The sequence below is a fragment of the Anas platyrhynchos genome, chromosome 1, assembly GCF_047663525.1.
Source record: "Anas platyrhynchos isolate ZD024472 breed Pekin duck chromosome 1, IASCAAS_PekinDuck_T2T, whole genome shotgun sequence".
Taxonomy (NCBI): Eukaryota; Metazoa; Chordata; class Aves; order Anseriformes; family Anatidae; genus Anas; species Anas platyrhynchos.
In genome coordinates, this window is record NC_092587.1 from 88,048,206 (window position 1) to 88,070,449 (window position 22,244).

General features: G+C 42.9%; 1 protein-coding gene across 1 annotated transcript; it reads left to right on the plus strand.

Moving 5' to 3' along the window:
• Window positions 1-283: 283 nt before the first annotated feature.
• On the plus strand, window positions 284-20,628 carry CCDC80 (coiled-coil domain containing 80). Its single transcript, XM_005025839.6, has 8 exons — window positions 284-1,116; window positions 1,487-3,369; window positions 6,805-6,961; window positions 11,997-12,133; window positions 12,735-12,883; window positions 15,504-15,607; window positions 17,009-17,089; window positions 19,236-20,628. Exons 2-8 carry the CDS (start codon window positions 1,498-1,500, stop codon window positions 19,580-19,582), a joined length of 2,847 nt encoding a protein of 948 aa, XP_005025896.1. The 5' UTR covers window positions 284-1,116; window positions 1,487-1,497; the 3' UTR covers window positions 19,583-20,628.
• The last annotated feature ends 1,616 nt before the right edge of the window (window positions 20,629-22,244 follow it).

Below are 22,244 nucleotides of genomic sequence, written 5' to 3' on the forward strand. Positions count from 1 at the left end.
ACTACACATGAACAAGCAGTCATGCCGTATTTGTTTGTAGAAAGGACTACGCTGAGATACATGAGAACTTGAAAGAGAAATTGGCTGGAAAGTGAAGCGAAATTGGGTTCCACTGGAGAACTCCCAGAAAGCAAACAAACAGGGAAAAGGGGAGCAGGAGGCAGAAACAATAGGGCTAAAAAGCAGTAACTCCTAAACACCAGAGCTGCTACTGACACAGATGGGGAAAGGCGCTTCTCACGGGGCTGGTTTTTATTCAGCCAGTGCCTGTTTAACGGGAGGAAGGGGAAAGATACGACCGGGGATCGCAAGGGAGCCGGGCGGCGTGAAGGAAAGAGTTAAGGCTGGAGTCGCCCTCTCTGAAGTGCTCTGTGATGCTGTGCAGTGTTTCAGCCCCCAGAGCCTTCCTCCTCCTCCTCCCTCCGTGTGTCAGAGTGGGGAGGAGGCGGGTTCTGCTGAGCTGTTAAATCCTGAGTGAAGTTTCCCCCATTTCCAGTGGCCACCGTTGTCTGAGGCTGGTTCGGTGCAGGGCTGGGGTTCCCCTGACATTTCTGGGACCGTAGCCAGCCAAGAAGGGAAGGAGAAGAAAAGACGAGAGTTTTACAACTTGCTTTTGTCTGAGTGTGGAGAAAGGGGAACGGGAAGCGTCCTTTTTTTTTTTTTTCGAACATCACATTCCTGTGTTTTTCTTCAGCCTGGAAAATATATTAATGCTGGTGCTTTCCTCGCTGGAAACAAAGGAGCTAAACTGGACTGAGGAAGCGAAGGAGGCTTGGGGAAGTTTAAAAGAGAGGGACTCGGAGCAGCTGGGAGTTCCCTTTCCTTAAATGAAATCTCTGCCTGTGCGGGTAACCGGCACAGAAAGCAGCCAGACCTGCAGGTAAATGGAGGAGCAGAGATCCCAAAGGAGACTTCCACTCACCTCGTCCCACTTGTCGAGAAGGTGAAGAAGAAAAGAAAAGTGAAAAGATACGCGAGTAGACGGATGAGCTCGGGGACCTGCTGGGCTGCGTAAGGATAAATCACCGAGCAGCAGCAAAGCTGTATGGCATTGCTCTCCTTTTAAAGGAAAAAGACGTGAAACCTCATCTCGGGAAGGGGAAGTTCCCTGGGAGTGTAAGTCTCCAGTCAAACTCTTGGCTTTCTCCTCTGTGTACTGGACCCTTCCTTTCTCTGTGTGTGTGCTTGCGTGTGTGTATGTGAGTGTGAGAGAGAGAAAGAAGGATGTGGAGCACGGTGTCCTTTTGGACAGAGTCATGTTACAGACGGATGATCTCATTTTGCATAAAATGATCCATTTTGTGCTTTCCCCCAAACAACCTGTAAACTGTAAAACCACCAGGGCAGGGCTGAGGTGTAACCAGCCCCCTTAAATCACTGAAACTACCCAGCCTCTGCTTTGTGGCCGTTGTTTTGTTTTAATCACTTGTGTGAGATCTCATCATCCTGTTAACATCTAACTTTTTCTCCTCCTCCTCCCCGCAAGCGGATTGCACAATGAACTGGAGGCCAGCTCTCAGCTTGGCCCTGCTGTGGGCAGCGTGGCTAGTGTGTGGCTCTGAGGAGACGGGGAGGCTAGCAGAGAGAGGGAGCCATGGAGCGAGGAAAGCGCCTCTGCCTTACAGGGCTCCGAGCAGCCTCCTGAGAAGGTCTGCAGCATCCCCGAGGAACCTGAGCCCGAATCCCCAACACCCCGTCACCAAGAGGGATTCTTCAGCAGCTCCGAAGGCACCTGCCGGTCTCCTGAAGGAGGAAGCCCGTTCCCACCCCAGGGGCATGGGCACCAGGACAAGACGGATACAGAGACTCACAGCCGCGGCCAAATACTCCAAATCCGAGATGATTAAGGACGAAGGGGTGTCTCCTGCCGCACAGTCACGGGTGGCACGCTTCCCCTCGGGGTCAAGTTCCCCCAATGTCCTGGCCAGCTTTGCTGGGAAAAATCGGGTGTGGGTGATTTCTGCCCCCCACGCCTCAGAAGGCTACTACCGGCTCATGATGAGCCTGCTGAAAAATGATGTCTACTGCGAACTGGCCGAGAGGCACATCCAGCAGATTGTGCTGTTCCACGAAGAAGGGGAAGAAGGGGGGAAAGTCAGGAGGATAACCAACGAAGGAAAAATCCTGGAACAGCCACTGGATCCTGCCCTCATCCCCAAGCTCATGAGCTTCCTGAAACTGGAAAAGGGGAAGTTTGGCATGGTGCTGTTGAAGAAAACGCTGCAGGTGGAGGAAAGGTACCCTTATCCAGTCAGGCTAGAGGCCATGTATGAAGTCATTGACCAGAACCCCATCAGAAAAATTGAGAAGCTGAGGCAGAAGGGCTTCATACAGACTTGCAAAGCGGCTGGGGTGGAGGGCCAGGTGGTTGAGGAAGGCAATAACGGGGGCAGCACCCAACCTACCCCTGGCGGTGGACATGTCCAGGTGCCAGCAAGGAAGGAGGAGCCCAGGAGGAGCAACAACCAGCCGACCAGGACCAAAACCCTGAGGAAACCGATGACGACCACTGTGGCTACTCCTCTGCCCACAGTAAGGACCACCACCCTCCCTACCACCACCACCACCACCAGGGCCACCACCCGCGCAGTGACAACGGCGAGCAGGCCTACGACGACCACCACCCCTCTCCCCACCACGCAGAGGACATGGACCACGAAGTCGCATACGACCACGGAGTACCACAGGCCGCCGGCGGCCCCCGAGAGCACCACGCCGCGCGTCGCGGCCTCTGAGGACTTCTACTCGCCCGTGTGGAAGGGAAACCGCAGGGACCGGCAGAAACAGCCGGTGGCCACGCGGAAACCAAGCAAAGGTGGCCGGCAGGAGAGCTTCACAGAAGTCCCTACGGCCCCCGCGGTGCACTACACGAAGGCAAGCATGAGTCGGTTTAAAGATAACCGAACGGACAGGAAGGACTACAACCACAGGGACCTGAACATCACCCCAGGGCAACACAAGCCAACCAAGACTAAACCGCCAAAGAAGAAGGCCCAGGAGAAGATACTGAGCAATGAATATGAAGATAAATATGACCCCAGCAAGCCTGCTAGTCCGCATTTAGAAGAGGAGATTGCAGTGGGCAACGTTCCTTCAAAGAAAGGAAAAGAGTCAAAGAAGCACGAGCGAATGGATAAACCCGAGAAGAAGAAGAAGAAGGACAAGCTGCAGAAGAGTGAGAAGCAGTCCAGGAAGGACAAAGCTGAGAAAAAGAGCAAGCAGGACAAAGACCGCAGCAAGAAAAGCAAGAAGGGGAGCAGGACAGAGAATGAGGATTTCCCCAAGCCCAACAAGAAGCCTTTCTTACAGCCTCCCAGGAAATCAGTGACCGACCTCCTGGAGTATTTTGAAGGCAAAAGGCGGCTCATTGTAAGTAACTTGTTCATCTGAATCTTATTTCATAAATGAAGTCATGTCTCCCTCCTAGTAGGAAAACGAGGAACAAAAAGTTTACGGTGCTTTCGTATTATTCTTTTTAGTTGAGCCTAAGAAGTCAAATCTCTAGACCTGGAAGATCATTTCCAACAGAGAAGCTTTTGTGGCCTCCTGTTGGAAATCCTATGTACAGTATGAACATATTTCAGACAGGAATTAGGCTAAAACCTTTTCCCAGCCTCTTCCCATAGGCCACCATATAGCCACCAGATTATTTGGTTTCCAATGGATATGTGGGTGTCGGGATCTGTACAGTTATAATCGATGAAACGGAGGTCCAGCGTGGATTACATCCACTCATCGCTTTGGGGTACTGGCCAATGTTACCACATTTCAGCGCTCAGCGCACCCTGCCAGCTGGCACACCTGGTTTGTATTGGTGCTGGTGTCCTAAAACTGGAAGCGAGCCACGTGCACTTGGCAGTACAAGCGCACGGCTGATGGAGAATATGCACAAAGGCATATGAGCAGATGCCCTGAGGTAGGATTGCTACATTTCCCATTATTTCTCATGGGAATTTGGCATTCACATCCCCTAGATATCTTCGGAGATCCCATACAAACCTTATTTTTTCCCCCCCTGCTGTTTTTATTAAACTATAACTCGATGGTAAGCTTTCAAGTCTCAGAAACTCAGCATGGTCTGGAGTTACTTCTCCCAGGGTTTAAGAGTGTTGTATGTTTTTCCAACTACTTATCTAAAAAAACACTTCACCTGGGACAGGAAACAGTTTTAGCTGTAGTACAAATGTTTTTCCTGGCAGATGGCACATACCCTGAAAGGTACACTTTGAAAAATAGTTATTTAAAAATATTATTATAGGAGCTGCTTTCTTGCAATTATTTCACTGCAAGCTGGCCTCTTTGATAATTATTGTCCAGCTGTCAGTGTCACAACATAGTTTTGACTTTGATGCCCCATATTCCCATACAAATAGCTAAGATGCCAAGCCAAGATTTCAACTCCTGGAATTTAATTAATCATTCTGCTGATGATTAACAAACCTGAGTGGAATCCGAATTTTTTCTTCCCTTCCCCATTCTGCCAGCTGTAGGGGCTGTGCAGAGCTAGCAGCTGTGAGGGAAGAGCTATATATTTGAAAAATTTGAACTTGTCTGAATTTTGCAAATATTGCCTGTTAGTTACAAGTTAATCAATAGTTAACTAAACCAAAAGCTGAGAGAGAAAAACTGCAAGGAAGTTTGGGATCTTAGCCATGTATCTTAATGTTGTGGCTTCCAAGAATATGTGCAGCATCATGACAAATAAAAACAAATATGAAATATGCCAAGAGCGGAGCTTACAGATGTCAGACTGTGAATTCATTACACCAACACAGTCCTAGAAAGTTAAAGGCTGGTCTGAAATTTGAACCTTCTGATACTAGGCCACCTCTCAGCTGGATCTCCAAGAGAAGAGTTGCACAATCTCAGGCTGTCAGACCAGAACTCACTGGGGAGAAATGATAATACCACGCTACACTTTACTTCTCCAGTATCTAGTGTGACCCTCAGCCTGCTTGCCCTGAAGTTTCTTGAAGGATAGGTTTGATTTGATCAACAGTAAAAGCAGTGGCTGAAGCCTGCTGTCTCTTCCAAAGAGCTTTCCAATACTTCAAATACATATACATGCCTATTTGCATCCCTTCTGATCAAGCTGTTCAGTTCCCTTAGGATAAGTCCTTCCAGCTGGATGATTTTTGCCATTCATGAGTCTTCAAACTCCCCTGCTAAAGAATTAGCCCACAGTGCTCCAGAAGTGCCTCTACCTGAGCTATTCCCCGTTGCATTACTATACTATTGTCTTTCAGCCTCTTTAGGAGACCAGCTCCTAAGGACAGTGTTTTGGTCCTCTCCCAGTACAAGAGAATTCGGAGAGACACATGCTTTTAAGCCCTATGCATCACTGTGGATTTCAGACTACAGATTTCATTGTGCATTTCAAACACCTAGAGTTTTGAAGGCTAATCCCGGTTAAGTTCAGTTAATGACAGATATAGGACCCGGATACAAAACCTGAAAAAGCATATGGGCTTTGAGCCCTGCAGCCCCACCCCTCTACGTTGTTTTGTTGCTGTTGCAGTCTTACTTATTTTGAGAAGTCTTGGCATAGTGACTTTGGTTTTGTTTATTTTTCTGTGGTGATGAAATGCAGGCTGATGGATTAAATATAACACATACCTGCACATATATATACACCCATACGCACATACACACACGCATGCAAGTGCAGGTAGATAAAATGTATATACTGCCCAGGTTAAAACAGTCCTACAACAAAGCTTTGATATGAAATTTGCTTTGCCTCTTAAATGTTCCCTGCTTTATTCTACAAGGCTTGATAAAGCAGCTCTACTTCAGACTTCACTATGTGCTTACGACCACTGAAACTAAGCGGACAATACAAACCAATACTCTGGTTTTAATCTCAGTCCTCAAATCTTTTTCACAATCCTTTGTTTATTTGAAGTATTTCTGTGCAATTTAAATGCAATGTATTACGTGCTATGGCCCAGAAATCAAATCTTCTTTGTGCCCAATTCTTGTTCACTCTCATGTCCCAGTGCTATAGCTATGGCAGGGGGCCTTTCTGTAAACTAGAGTCAGATCTTTTAAGCCCATAAATGCTGCCTACATTTCAGTCCATTGATGAACTGGGTTTATAATGAGTGTGTCATAAAAATTAGCCTTCAGGCACTACAAACTTAAGAGGGTAGCTAGGAGACAACTGCACCTGATACAGACTGAATCATAAGTTTGCAATTGAAGGATTCTGCTGATTATTTATGACCCAAAACCATAAAATTCAGATTCCAACTCCCTTTGTGTTTGGAGAATTGGTAGCAGGCACTTGATTGCAGTTCACTAATGCAAGTTAGGATATTTAGGTAGGAGACTGAAATGAATAGAGTACTATAGAGTTATATAAGTATTCATGAAGCCCTAGTTGTATTTCCACTGTGATAGCCAAAGTAGCCACAAGAAACTCCCACTGTGAATGAGTTGGGGGAATCCTAGATTTGTTGCACCTCTGAAGCCCTGACAAGGCAAGGGATAATGGGAGGGTACACTGTTTTCTGTAAAACCCAGTGCCATTTCCTCTACCAGTATTGTGAAGACACAGGTGAGCCAGTGCCACTAGCTGGCCATGCTTCCTATGGCTCTCCAGTGACTGCCTGCACACCTTTGGGACAGGCCTGGGCCAAAATGTACACTGCAAACACAAGCAAAATAAAGCTACAGAGCAGCCAGCGGCTCCATGGAAAACAAATCCCAGTTTGCAGGCAGCGACTAGTTCTCCTTCAGTGAAATAGTCACCTGTTTCATTCCTTATATTAAACAAGCTCTTTTTTCTCTGCCACCAACCAGCTGATCACAACTCCCAAGGCGGACAACAACATGTATGTTCAGCAGCGAGATGAATACCTGGAGAGCTTCTGCAAGATGGCAACGAGGAAAATCTCAGTCATTACAATCTTTGGCACCATGAACAACAGCAGCATGAAAATTGACCACTTCCAGCTAGGTTCCGTCTTTTTTTTATTAATTTCTTTCCACCTTGTGGGCACAATAGCAGATAGCAAAGGGAGAAATTTCCCCATCTTGGGTCAAGATCTAAGCAAGACTATTTGTTGTGGTATAGCAGCACTTTCAAACCCATTCTTCCTCTTCCATGCTGACTACCCCCACTTCATATTTACGTAAGTGCCTCTGGTATTTTCCATGCTTGGGCTTCCAGTGCTGTAACTTGAGCACCTCCAGCTTTCTTTGTGGGAATTTATAAAAACAGTAGAACAGTCAAACAGTGAAAAGGCCTAAAAATGTGACGAGGGCATGGGACAGAAGGTGGAAGTTAGGCTCAGTTCTACCAATAACTTCAATACCAACCTCACTAACTGAATGGCTGTCCTAACACAACTCCACCATTGGTTTTTGCAGTATGTTTGACATGGGTGGCCTATAAAGTAAACATACTTGCTAGCATGTTTTAAACACTGTTTAAAGAAACTGGCTATTGTCACGAAGGAGAGGAGGCTGGTGACAGAAGAGGCTGAAGGGAAACGTTTGAGATTATATTCAGAATGGCCCAAGCTAATCCTATTTTGAATTTCAGTATTGTTACCTCCCTATCCTGCCATGTAACATTTTCTTATGCCTTTTCTCTCCTTACAAAGAGGTGGAAAAATATGAATTTTGTGGAGGCACACTAAACGCAGGACAGAGAGAGAAGTGTGCTAGGTAGACCCCGTGCAGTGAGTTCTTTTCCTGCCCGGGATCAGCTTCTCTAGGCCTAACAGCTGATTGTGAGAGGTTCACAGAGTGAGTATTCTCCACCACAGGAGAGGCCCAGGCACATTTTCCCTCTTTTGCTAGTAAAGAGGTAGGAGATTTCAGCCATAGTCTCTAGGTACGTACAACCTTACAAATTTGCACCAGCATACCTGAATATTTACCATTTAATTGTTTAGCATTTTAATTCCTACAGCCTCTCTTTACCTGTAAAGCAAGACACCCATGGGTGTGACTGCTAATTGCTGCCTGTCCCAAAGAGGTTAACCTCTGGAGACACTGTAAATCAGAGTATGCAGGTCTTGCAAAGTAGCTCATTCAGACTTCTCTACTACTGCTTTCTTTACACGGATGTTCCCGTATCTACAGATGGCACAGAGCATCTACCTCTCGTAGGTAGATGAAAATCCATCTAAGATTACCTGAATCTACCCGAAGATCTTAGGTAGATGTCTTTGAAAACAACTGGTGTCGGTGCTCAGGTCCTGGGGGAACACCCACCAAAACCAGCAAGAGCTTTTCTTTTAATTATGGTGGGGTTTGGACAAAGACTGCAGGTCCAAGTCCAGCAAAGCACTTAAGCTTAGGTATCTCTTGAAGCATGTAAACAGTCCTATTGCTGTCTACATCTAATGGTTAATACCAGCTTAAGTGCTTTGCTGGACCACAGCAAAGGAATAGTATGAGAACTACTCACTTTGCTTATAATTCGCCACATCTTTCCTCTGGAAGTTTGTTTGGTTTTACCAGACCTTGGGAAGAGATTTGAGATGAAATGAAAAGCTCAGGACCACATGATGCTCCCATCAACCGTCTCTCTCGGGGTATTTCAGGTCTGGCATATGACCAGCCAGAAAATTACCGAACTATGCCTGGCTTCCAGCCATGCCTCCAACATCTCAGAGGGGACCTAATTGGAGAGCAGCAGACTTGTGTCCCTGAACAACAGGGAGTCACATATCCAGCCAGAACGTCTGTTCGTGCACCCCCTTGACAAATCTGGAGTGGCACAGGATTTTCCACATCAGGCCAAGGTTTCTCAAGGTCACTTTTTGTGTACCTAGACCAAGCTGTCTGTCCGTGGACTTTTTAGGTTTATATATAGCTCCAGGCTGGCTAATAAACAGGCATGCCCTCTGTCATAGACCATGTCAGAGTGACAGGCCCTTTCAGCCTGTTCCAAACTTAACTTACACCCAAACTTTCCCCAAACCACACAAACGTGTGTAACAGGAAATCTCATAGGAGGAATTAACTTGTTAAAGAAAAGCAGGAGACAGCAGGGTATAAGTTAAACTTTACATGAAAACTCACCTTACATTTTTGCTGAGAATGCCTGATCATGAACTTTTAAAAAAGTTTAATTAATGCAAACACCTTTCTAGACCCCCAGAAAAGACTTTCCACCTGAAATTTCAAATACATTTAGAAACAGTTAATGAAAGAGCTTATTAACACTGTTTGGCCTAGATCAGCTCATCCTGAAGCCAAAGAGCATCTCCCAGTTCCCCACTGGAATGACAGAAAAGCTGAGAACTCAGTGCAGAGTTCTCTTCACCCCAAATCGTCCTTTTGGTCTCTTTCCCCAGCTCCTGGGAACTGGGTTTTAGTGAACTAAACAGCAGCCCCAGGCTAGAACACACCCACCCCATAACCAAAGCCAGCACCCAGCCTATTAGACCACTGCACTGCCACGACAAATTGCTGAATCTGCAACCTCATTTGAACTTTTTTGTAAAGAGTAACTCATCTTCCCATGTCTAGCTGCTGAAGATGTACAGAGAAAAATTTCTACTCTTTCAGGGACATTTCCAGAAACAGCAGAGAAGATTTTGCAGGTGGTATCAGGCAGTCCCAACCCTGTTGTTACTTAGGCTGACCCCACATCCTTTATGACAGTGAAGGATGGGGACAAGTAATTAATTGGAAAAATATTAGATTTTCTAGTTTAATTTCTTTTTTTCCTCCCCAGAAATCACTTCCAAGTTTGCAAGGCAAGCCAGTCCTTGTGGCTTTTTTCCCAAAAAACATTTTTCTCTGTCATTCTTGTAATTTAATTTTCTTTACACTGTGTTGAAAGACAATCTCCCAACAGTGCAACTTGAGTGCTGTCTTCATGTTGATATCTCCAGTGTTTAAAGCAGAATAATGCCATGGGTCAGTTTGTGTAAAGTACTGCACCACAGTTGTTTTTCATCGTGTTTCACGCTAATTCCTCTTACATTATTCTACCTCCATACAGGCCAATTGGATAACCCTGATTCTGCTTTGGGAGAAAATTGCAGGCATTAATATGAATTTTAGTCTATGTTGTAATAGTCATGCTTGATTCAAGTAAGATGTAAATCTTGTTTATGAAGCATTGATGCATGATTTACAGATATTTTAAAAACTGAATAACCAATTAGCACATCCAGCAACACATCTAATGTGGGATTTACAACACTGCCTGTAATTCTTTACAAAACTTTCAACTGAGGTACATAAACCCATGCACAACCATATAAATTATGCCTACAGCATGATTACTTACTATAACCAAATTGCAACATTTGCTGTTTTGTTTCATTTTTCTGTAAGAAGCGGGTCCAAGGTATGAAACCTAAAGGGCAGTTTCTGCTTTGGACGTCTTCCCAAAGATGTAATTCAGAAGCTCCATCCAGCCTCTTACACAGATTAGACCTATTGCAAAACTTGGATCAGATCAATATGCTCCTGGGGCTGTGGATGTTTAGAAAATAGCTTAAAAGTCCCTATTGTTTAATGAGTCAAATATTGTCAAAATATACATATGTTCTTGAAAAAGTATTTTCTGCTGCTGTATGCTCAACTCAGATGTCTGTTTGCTGGTGAATAATGGTGGGGCAGGGGATGGGAAAGTTGGGCCTCTGGATCCCAGCTCTTGACCGGCTGTGGTGTCTCTGTTTGACTTCAGGCAGGTCACTTACGCCAGGGCTGGGATTGTTAAGTGTGGATATGAATATTTATAACCCAGAGCTGTCACAGGGCATAAACAAGTAACATTTGCAGACAGCTCTCTGGCCCCCGGGTGACAGGGTGCTTCATTTCACTTTTTGTGTGACTTAGCCTGGCTTTAGCTTACCAGGCACACAGTTTCATACAGAGGCCAGTTCCAGCACTGTCACAGTTGTACAGTGCTGTGCTGGGTGCTGAGCTGACGACATGGAGGCTTTCAGGACTTGGCCCTAATGCACTCTAAGGGAAGTAAGGAACCTCATTACCTCCACAGGCTTGTCTTGTACACGTTTCAAATCTCTGTCATATGTCACACAGCTCTAACTTTACAAATATATACTGAGAATTTCTTTTGGCATTTGCCACCAAATGATGGCAAATCATTTGAAAATGGTGAAATGGGCGAAATTTTGGAGTGATCAGATTAGTGAATTTTCATGTTAAGCATAGGAAAAGAGCCATAAAGTTTTGAGTTAAAAATCTTTTCAAATATTTGGTTCTTATCCATCTGAACAACTTGGAGATTTAATAACTCTGTAATTTTCAAAATGAAATTACAGTCTGCTTTTTTTCCAAGCCTGTCCGAATGTTTTCTTAGGATAGAGCAACGAGTATATACAAAATCATTGTCAAAATTATGTTTTTTCCCATTAGGATACTAGAATGGGAAATTAACATCGGCAAGCAGTTGGAGGAGTGCCACAGCAGGGTATTTGTGGAGACCTAAAGAGCTAGAGCTGCAGTATTCAAGATACATAAAACATTTTCTGGTTTCTTGTAGTCACTAAACATCCCATCATTTTTTAAGACTGGAAGAGTCCTGGCCAACTTTAAGCTGTTCTAACTATATTTTACTGACCCAAATTCTCTATGCTGTTTCATTTGGATGTGGTGCTTTCCAGCTTCTGTCCTAAACTGTCAAACAGTTTCTATTTTCTACTGCAGAAGTGGCTGCATTTCAGGAGCTGGAGAAATGATTAACACATGCATATAAATGTATAAATACATCTAAAACATCTTACCAGAAAAGAGCAGGCAACTAACATTTTTCAAAAGTAGAAAAGCTGAATGCTGTAACACATATGCCCTAGGGAAAACTGATTTTCTGACAATACTGGGATTAAAACCTGGCAGCTAAAAGCCACAGTGCCATAGTGGTGGTTTTGAAGTTCTTGCCAGGGCAGTGGGAAGAGGGCTTCTGGAAGATGAATCTCCCCCTTTCTTTCAAGGTGAAATCGAAGTCAGCATGCTGTGCACTTCCATGACTATTTTTATTTCTCCTGTTTTGTATTAAGATAATGAAAAGCCTATGAAAGTGATAGAAGATGAAGATCTTGTGGATCAGCAGCTTATCAGTGAGCTGAGGAAAGAGTATGGGATGACCTACAATGACTTCTTCATGGTGCTGACGGACACTGACATGAAAGTCAAGGTGAGGGTTTTGACTTTTGGAAAGAAAAGGCGTTAGAAAATATGAAAATAAAATACAGGAAATTATAGGCTTGCATGTCAGGCACATAACTGAGTGATGCAGAACTTTGTCATCGCTGGGCGACAAGAGAAAGGACAGTAAGAGAAATTTTCAGGAATCAGCTGCCTTTGTGTTCTGCAGATGAGAGATTTCAGGATTTGTGGTTTTCTGCTGGGATGGTGAGTCGACACCACAAGGACAGGCTAGGAGTCTCTGGCATGGGGGTTTAATGCAGTATGTGGTGTCCTAAAACAGCATGGTTGCTCAACAAGATGACAACATATTGTATATGGACAATGCTCTAGTTGAAGGGCCCTACAAAAGAATATATTGACAATTTGTTGCCTGCAATGGCCTGCCCTTATCACATTGGACAAGTACTCACAATATGTCACTTTCAAAGAAGAGTCTGACTGCTAAAATAAGAGTATTTCCATGATTTATAACGTGTTCTAGGCCTTGTTACCTGTTTGTAAATGGGGATATCCTGCTGTGGTGTGATACATGCAAAATGACTGCTACTCTGTGCATCCTTTCTCCATTTGTTCTTCTTGCTTAACAGCAATACTATGAAGTACCCATAGCAATGAAGTCCGTGTTTGATTTGATCGACACCTTCCAGTCAAGAATTAAAGACATGGAAAGACAGAAAAAAGAGGGCATTGTCTGCAAAGAAGATAAAAAGCAATCCCTTGAGAGCTTCTTATCCAGGTATTACCTTCTGCTCTTATCTGCTATTAGTTCCAATTTCTGTTTTACTGGAAAAATACCTATCCAACTACTTTTACAATTTTTAATATAGATTTCTCCATATTAACAGCATTAAGCAAGTACGGAGATGCAGCCACAGCACAATGCACTCTTGCACAGAGCACTAGAAGTCAGTATGCACATTGTATTTCCTGACTGACTGCACATTTTTTGGATGCTAACTTTCTATATCTTGCTTCCCCCACCATGACATGGAGATAATAGCACTGATTTGCATTAGAATGGCAAATAAGGATTAATTCACAGATGTCAGCTCAGTGTTTTGAATGAAGCACAGTGTTGATATTTCAACCATTAACCACGACAATCACATTAATCCCATTCTAATCCCTTCCATGGAGCTTGAATCAGTAATTAATTCTCTGTAACTTCCTTCTTATCCAGCTTGAGATAACAGTTGGTCTTTGCCAGTATTAGTCATATATAGTATTAAAGGTCTTGCAGATGTCTCTTGTAAAATGTCTGAGGCCTTCTGTAGCAAGACAGTTTTGTTTATGCAGTCTCTATATGCTGTGTTACTGCTCTACCTGTGAAACCTAAATACTGGGAAATAAACATGTCTGGACTGTGGAAAGATTCAGATCCAAAGAACAGCTGTACAGCTATGGCCCTCTCTGTTAAAGGGTAATTTACATAAAATTTGGGCTACCTCATCACTGCAGGCTTTACCTGCTACTACTGCATCCTCCTCACCTAATATCAAAATCCTTGGGGGGTACACTTTTAATGCCAGCTGGCTATGCAAATAATCGAGACAGCACGATGTGGTACGACTTGAGGGTGAATGGAGCAACAGGCAAATGAATAGGTTGTTGGTTCATAAACATTTTAAAATTCGATGGCCACTTCAATGAAAAGAGAACATTTAAGATGTACCCCACCCGCCTCACCACCTCCTGTTTAGGTCTCAGTGATTCATCTTCAAGACCACCAAGAAGAACCACAGTTTGGAAACAGCTGCCCAACACAAGAAAGGGCTTGTATGCTGGGAAGTGGCAGCTCCCAAACCCTTCTTAGCTTGCAAACAGCCCTGGTAATAAACACGCTAGAAAAACAGGCAGGAAAAATGCAGAGTGGTACATCTATAAACAGAACTGCCACCGCACAGAATACATCTGCTGTCTGTGAAATAGGCATCAAGTAGCGGGTGGACTTCACTAGCCACGATAACTGGCCAGATTCCCAGCAAGATTCATTCCAGCTTTGTCCAAGATTATCTTTCTGATATTTTCTGATTATTATTCTGATTTACGCCCTAGACAAAATGTGATCCAATGTTTGCAGTCTCAGTCCTTGTTTATAGACAGACAGGTGTTTTTGCTGTACAAAATACCACAAAGATTTTTTCACATACTTTCAAAATAATAAGAAAATTTCTGTCTTTTCTTCACATAACATATATGACTCTTAATGCTCCTCATTCCTATTCACATATACGCATGCCCATGTTTCTTACTTGTTCCTCCTGGACAAGATTAAAATTTGCTTTTTCAAGCATTTGCTTTTTTAATTATAAAAATACAAGCATCATCAATCAGTCAACAAGACAAAATATTAGTCAGGAGCATCCTCTGCTCTTTCAGCAATTTATTCTATGACTTTGAGCAAGTCCCACCTTATTTCCTGCTTCTCTCAAGTGGAACAGTGTTGATCCATTGCATTAGCCTTTATTTTGAGATCTTCATTTGGTGCTGTGGAAAGGCAGGCTATTATTGTAACAGGGTAACATCTGCATCCATTTAAAACATCATTTCCTGCTATAAAAATATCCCCGCAGCTTTGCAAATTCCTATAAATCTGATTTATTTAGGTTTAGTGGAGAAGTACCTTGATTCAAAAAAGGGGTTGTTTGGAGAATATTAAATAACTCTGTAGTTAGAATTTTTAAAGGCTTCAAGTGTCCCTGTGGCATCACTTTCCTTTGAGAGTGAAGGTGATACTCAGCACACAAGTTTGGTTAGATGAGACATCCCAGATTAAAGGAAAATATTGCCCTATGGATGCCTTATATACTCACAGGCTCATACTGCCACATATATGTAAACAAGCTTAGATTTAAAAACACACTAAAGGTATTTCGAGTGAATGTGGTAAAGAAGAAAAAGAGGTCAGTGACTATTTACACAGAAGTATGAGTTATGTCTGAAATAAAGATACACCCTAATTCCCAGACAACCCTTGGACTGCAAAATCACTGAGCAGTTCCAGGAGCAGCGAATGACATAAAAGCTAAAGTGTCTAGTGAGAAATTCTACAGCAATCTTTTTTGCACTTGAATACACAATTCTCAGCAGTGTTATATCTACCGAAGGTGGCTTAGAGCAAAGATCAGAAGCTTTGTGGTGTTTGTTTGGCCAAACTGCAGAAAAACTGCAGATGCTTTGAGTACTGGAGCTGTAAAATTTCAAACAGCCTTTATCCTCTCCCAGTGATGGATGGAACTGGGAAGATCTCCCACCCAGCTGTTACTCAGAAGCTGCGAGAGATCTCACATACCTCAGCCCACACAGCACAGGAAGGCGTTGTGATGGTTCCCTGTTGCCCTCCTTTCTCTTTCCAGGTTCCGCTGGAGGAGGCGGCTTGTGGTGATTTCTGCTCCCAGTGATGAGGACTGGGCTTACTCCCAGCAGCTCGCTGCTCTCAGCGGACAGGCCTGTAATTTTGGTGAGTCAAAGGAAATAATATTCTTGCTCCCCAAAACCACATCCTTTCTGGTGATGTGATGGATTCCTTTGCTCAAGTCTGACACTAGACAATCCGAGGAGTCCGACAACTGGAAAGTTTGCTGTAGCTACTCCAAATATAACTGGAAAATACTGTGCTAAGCAGGTAGCACAGTGCTCTCTGACAGCTAACACCGCTAAACCAAGTGTTCCCTGGAATCCTTTGGGTGAAGCAGAAAGGTGAGCACTCTGAAGCTTCTCTTCAGGCTTACAGTTCAGAAAATCAGTGACACAACCACTTCAGCTTGCATATCTTCTTACTGAACAAATAAATGATGCAGTGCTTTGAGATCCTTTGCAGATCCCGGTAGCCATCTCAGACCTAGGTCAGGTACTAGGGAAATGCATGGATGTCAGCTGTTTCGTGTTGTTGTTTTTTTTGTTTGTTTGTTTGTTTTCTGTCCTGCTCCATTTCTTAAACCTGTAAAAAATCTTAATGGAAGCTACTTCAACCCAGTAACAATCTTTCCAGCCCTCTAACCAGGTACTTAAGATCTAGCTCCACGGTCAGTGGAGAGACAGAATGAAACGTCCTATCCCAAAGCCATTACTTCAACACATTCCACTTATGCCCTAAGAGGGGTTTGCACAGTGTTACTGCTACACTGTCTGTTCATTCGTAATCACCTGGCTTCCATTTGAAGTTTCAGCATCATCTGATTTAGTAGCTACCCATGTAAACTGTGTCATGGACCACCGGTAAAATCCTTTCTGAAGAACAGAACATAACATTAACAGTTAATTCCATCCGCCCTTTGCTAAGGACAGCCTGAAAGAGATCCAGTGAGTTGCTGAAGCGTTTGTTCTCAATGGTTTTTCTTAACCAAGTGATGTTTCTAAGCATCTTATCTCCAAGTTGTAAAAACAGTTACAGAAGACTTTGTAGATCATATAGACTCTTACTTCATGAGCAGCTTCTACAGTCCCTTAAGTCTTCAAAGCAGAGGCAGCAATCCAAGCCTTGCTCAGAACAAATAAAAGAAGCGAATGCCTGTCCTAAGCCATTCACTGCAGTGATCTGTGGTGATTATATTGCCTCTAAGTACTTTCCTGCAGTGTGGATGACAAGTAAGAACTTCACCGGTGAACAAAACAGTGCCGAGACATTCTGAATTTGGGGGTGGCTGCTGCAGTTTACTTGTATGTCTAATGTTTGTATCCCTATGGTACTGAACGACATCAAGTGCTGTTGTCCTTGGGATGAGCAACTCTTTTTCATGGAGGACTGCTGAGACTGGCTCCTAATTCAGCAAGCATAAACCTGGCTGATTAAACTGAAATCTGCCCAAGAATGTGCATAAAGATTGGGTCTCACTCAGTATCTCCTTAATTTCCTCCACAGGTCTACGGCATATAACTATCCTCAAATTGCTAGGAGTTGGAGAAGATATTGGCGGTGTCTTAGAGTTGTATCCAATTAATGGTAAGTGACCGTTTCCAGTTTCTTCAGTATGACCCATGAAGAGCATTATGCTCTTTGAGTGTGTTTTTTTTTGCTGTGATTTCTTTAGAGGGATGGATATGACTAGGATTACATTTTTTTTTCTTTTTTTCCCGAAACAAACAAACAACAAAGAAGGCACACAAGCAAACAAGCTTTCTTGGCACAACTGTGCTAAATATTATATAGAATATTTTCAGAATAGAAAAGCCCAAAGATGATCTGGAAAGCATCTCATATCTTTGTCTTACCTAAACATACAATCACAGGTATAATCTTCTGCCTGCACTGCTGTTAATGACAAAGAAACGTTCATGCACAAACATTTGATCATGTTCATGATCATGAGCTCTCAGAGCTTATAGAACATATACCTAACACATTCTCATTTATGGGTCCATCGTTAATCTTCCTATGTGTTTGCATCCCAGCAGGCTAATTCAGGCGGCTATTCTTAGGAGAACCCTCTGTCAGGACAATTTCAGGGTACATTTCAAAGGCAATGGTTTCCTCTACTACCTAATCCCAACGACTACCTATCAGTGAAGATATGAGGACAAGAAGCAACTTATTCATTCCATTGCTATTTTCACAGTGCTGTACATGAAAGCATCTCAGTCCTCCTAGCCCCATACAGATACAAGTCCAGGCCTAAGAAAGAGTAAGAATAGAGAAAGCAGATATGATACTTCTTTCTTCAACACCTTTGTATTCATTTACTTTTCACTAAAAAACTTCATGATCTTAGTCCTACATGCTAAGCAACCCCTTCCCCCCCATCTCATCAATGTACTTTCCTAACCTCCCTTTGAATTCACCTTTGAATTCTCCCTTTGAATACCACCTACACCTACCTGCAAAAGCTCTGCAGATGTGCAAGGCACCTTTTATTTGAAATGAACATGACCCTCTCTGCAGTGGCATTCACAGTTCTGTAGACCTTCACCCAGCCTGTTTGTTTTACGGACTAGAGTCTTGACTGACTTGGTCCTTTCTCATACAGTATATCCAAGCCTATGATTATCCTTACTGCCTTTCTTTGATTTTTTTTTCCCAGTTATTCGAGGTTAGAGAATCAGAATTGTGTGCAGTGTTCAAGATGGACACAAGCAATACGTTTTAATGATAGTCTCTCTTCTTTTTTGTATTATTTTCCTTATAGTTTCTAATATCTGTTTTGGCTTTTGGCAATTAGTGAGCAGTGAGCAAGCCTTTCAAGGAACTGCCTTTCATAACCCTGCTCTCTTTTAGAACAGCACTAGTCCCAGCACATGCAACTATGAACTTCACTGGTTACCTCCCTCCATAGCAGAAAATGATTATACATTATTCCTACCTTGTTTCTGCCTTCCAACCATATTATCAAAGATTCTTTTGAAGTCTTCTGGAAATCTGCATTGCTGATACACAGCCAAACTACTTTTAGCTATCTGATTGCTGACCTCCTTTGGGGACCCTCAACAAGTTTGTAAGCACAAAGCCACTTCATAAGAGACTTGCTACTAAGCCAACTTTCTCAGGTTTCTTTCATAGGTGTCCACTGATTCTAATTGTCTTATACTTTCTACCTGCTTCATGTTTAAAAGCCCAGAGTTTACCAAATCTACACCAGAACACATGTTTTTAAAGTGGGCATGGCATCTGCCACATCCCATAATTCACACATAATTCCAGTTCAAGACTGAAGCTCCATGCTAACATAAATGACTCAGAGAATTTATCCTGCAATTCTCCATACAATCACGTTTCTATTCCCATGGTTTCTTTCAGCGTGACTGTTTTTGACGTATGCCTTCTGCATACATGAACTGGGACTCAAGCCACATGGGATTCAAAGATATACAAGCGTGTTGGGTGAGGAAAAGGTGTGCCACACCACAGCAGCTTCAGCCTAGAGGAAAAAGACAAATTTACTAACCCTAACAAAACTGTTAAAAATACAGCTTTGGTTTCTGTGCAGCAGCCTTATGTTTCAGAACCAGGAAATCCTAAGCTGCAAATAAGAATCTTACATTGCCAGCTATTGGACTGTATCCTATCTCACCACTGCAAATTCACTGAGCTACTAAAAAGCATCACTGTTGCCTAACCAAAATGTCAACACTGTTTTATGTAATCCCTTTTTTAGGAAGCTCTACTGTAGACCGAGAAGACATTCCAGCTAATTTGGTGAAAGACATCCGAAATTACTTCCAAATTAGCCCAGAATATTTCTCTATGCTTCTAGTCGGGAAGGATGGGAACGTCAAATCCTGGTATCCTTCTCCAATGTGGTCCATGGCAATCGTGTACGACCTGATCGACTCCATGCAGCTTCGGCGACAGGAGATGACAATTCAGCAATCGCTCGGCATGCAGTGCCCAGACGACGAGTATGGTGGGTATGGTTACCATAGCTATCACCAGGGATACCAGGAAGGTTATCAAGATGACTACCGGCACCATGGAAGTTACCACCATGGATACCCGTACTGAAAAGAGCAACTTAGCCTCTGACCGCCCCGTGCCTGTCTTCTAATAGCTATCCAAGCAATAGGTGGCCAGTTGCTGAAAGTTCTTCCAGGCCACCTAGATATCCATGCCTCCTCCTTCCACTGTTCAGTCAAGGGACTCTGGTCATTTGCCTTCTCAAAAATGCAGAAGCCTTTACAGTGAAGCAACTCAAACCAGTAGTATTGAAGCTTTAAACAATAAAGACTCCTTTATATTTTTAATCCTTTATAAACAAAGGGCATCAGCAGTTGCTGTTTGTTTGTATTAAAACCAAACAAAATGTCCCCGCAGCCTCAGTCCATGGACAATACTACAGGGCAGGAGACAAACTGTCCAACAAATACTGCAATGCTCTTTGTAATATTTTTTCTAAGGAGAAAAAAAAATATTTATTGGAAAGTGAGAATTTTGCATTATGCTGATGAAGACAAGCAAAGAATCACACTGCAGGACTTTCCCCAAAAAAGGAAATGTTAAGGAAGTAGCATGTGGCAGGTTCTTTAATAATAAAACTTCTTTTGAAATAGCTTGTCTGAAAAGACAGCAACCCTCCTACGATGCATCAGCATTGTAGTTAGCTGATTTTGCCAATGAAAGTAAGAATTTATGGCTATGGCAGGACTCATTCCAATACAATACAATGTAAAGTTCTCTTAATCTCAAAGCTTGCTGCATGGCCATTAATTCTTCTAATTGGGGTTCCTGTTCTTTTAGGTCCTGCCTACCTGGCAGTTAATGAGAGCTAAGTGAAAACACCAACCATACAGTATTGTCTAAAATACAGAAAACTGAAAAGTGTTATTTTCCATCAGAAAAAAAAAAAGAAAACATTCTCATTCACATATTTCAAACGAGTTGTAACTAGCTCTCTATAGTAATGTTCTTCAGTAAACTATTGCTCTAAACTTCAAATTTCTTTCTACCTCTTCTCGTACCCTCCCCCATAAAAAAAAAAAATCTGGACTAAATGTTTATAGAATTGTTTGGGTATAATTTGATTTGCTACTAAACCATCTGTATTTCTGCCATGTCTTCTGGAATGGTTTCCTTCTCCCTGGTGCCTTTGGGCATTGGATCTGTTGCACCATGCTACTCCGCTGCAATCAGCTGCAGGAACTCCATGCACAGCCATGCCTCCAATACCATTTTGGTTAGATTTCTAAAACTTAAAAACCCAGCAGCATGATTAAGCACTATCTTGAAATGACGGCATCATGCAAACCTTCACAGTGGCACAGCGGTCACTTCTGTTTCAGACACACCTGACCATGCACATTTCATTTTTATAATCTGTGACATAGGTGCACATGTCATGTACGGATGCACCCCTCATGCATATGGGCAACAGGTCACTCAGTTGGTTCTGTCATCACAGCAAAAACACTGGAACATGTACATACTACAACTCAAAATTGGCCAGAGCATGCTCCACAATGTGACATTTATCATTTTACTGTTCCTTTTTTTTTTTTTTCCCCTCTCCTTTGCTTTTTTCAGTTGTGAGGTAGTTTGATTTTTTTTTTTTAATTTTATTTTTGAGGGGTGGGGGTAGCAAAATGACACCAAAATGGGTAAAGCAACAGGTTCACCCAAAAGCAGACACTTTCCTCAGGAACTTGGTCATAAGAAGTCAGACCCTGCTTGCCTTTTGTAATGTCAGAGAGGCAGACAGATGTCAAGGGGTCACAGGACCGTGTCACTTCTTCCTTGGCAGTACAAAGTCACCCTCCATGCCACCAGGTCTAGGCAGCACAAGAGACAGTTCATCTTACCCCTCTCAGGTTCGTGACTGGAGCTAACTGGGGGAAGGCAGGCTTTTGACAGACCCATTTTGAGAGGACTGCTGCCTGCAGAGTGCTTCCAAGCATTCCTTTGTTTACAGCACTTCCACAGCTGAAAGCAGTGGACAGGGAAATTAAGAAAGAAATTAAGAGGAGTGAAAAAAAGAATCACAGAACCAAAAGGTTTCCAGAAGAAAGATCAAGTCCCATAGGGTAGCTTCAGAAAACAAGTACTTACTGTATCAGTGTGTTAAGGTCAGCTGCCTAATTATTTTTGCCTAAAGCAAAAGCAGAGGAAGAAGTACCTAACAGTCACCTCCTGTAAACAAAAGGACGAACTCCTCTGTATTTTCTTTCAGGTGTTCATTTCAACTTTCCTGTAATCTTGTTTTTCCACACGAAGTACTTAAATGAAAGCCCTTTTAATTCACATTACAAAACATCAAACCTAAATATCCTGTGCTGAGCAGGAGGAGGAGACAGTTAACTAACAAAACAGAGAGCAATGCTTAATCCAAATGGCCTTTTTTTTTTTTTGAATATTTATAAAATTTGCAGAAGACTCGTTATGATTCTGGTGCTGATTTCTGCCTTCATTACAAACCATCTCAAAATTCCTAGGAATTTTTAGCAATGGTTTAAAATCCTTACTTTGCAACCTACCTCTCACTATGGAGAACTAAAAGCAAGGCTTGAAGGAAAAAAAAATGTTTTCAACAATGTATAGTTCTGTTGAAGACTACACGCATCAGGGAGCTACACTACTCCAAACACAAATCAGATTCAAAGTACTGGATCTGCCCCTGCAGCATCACTCTGAGCACAGGTTTATTGAGATTAACTACTTCCATAGTTCTGAGCGG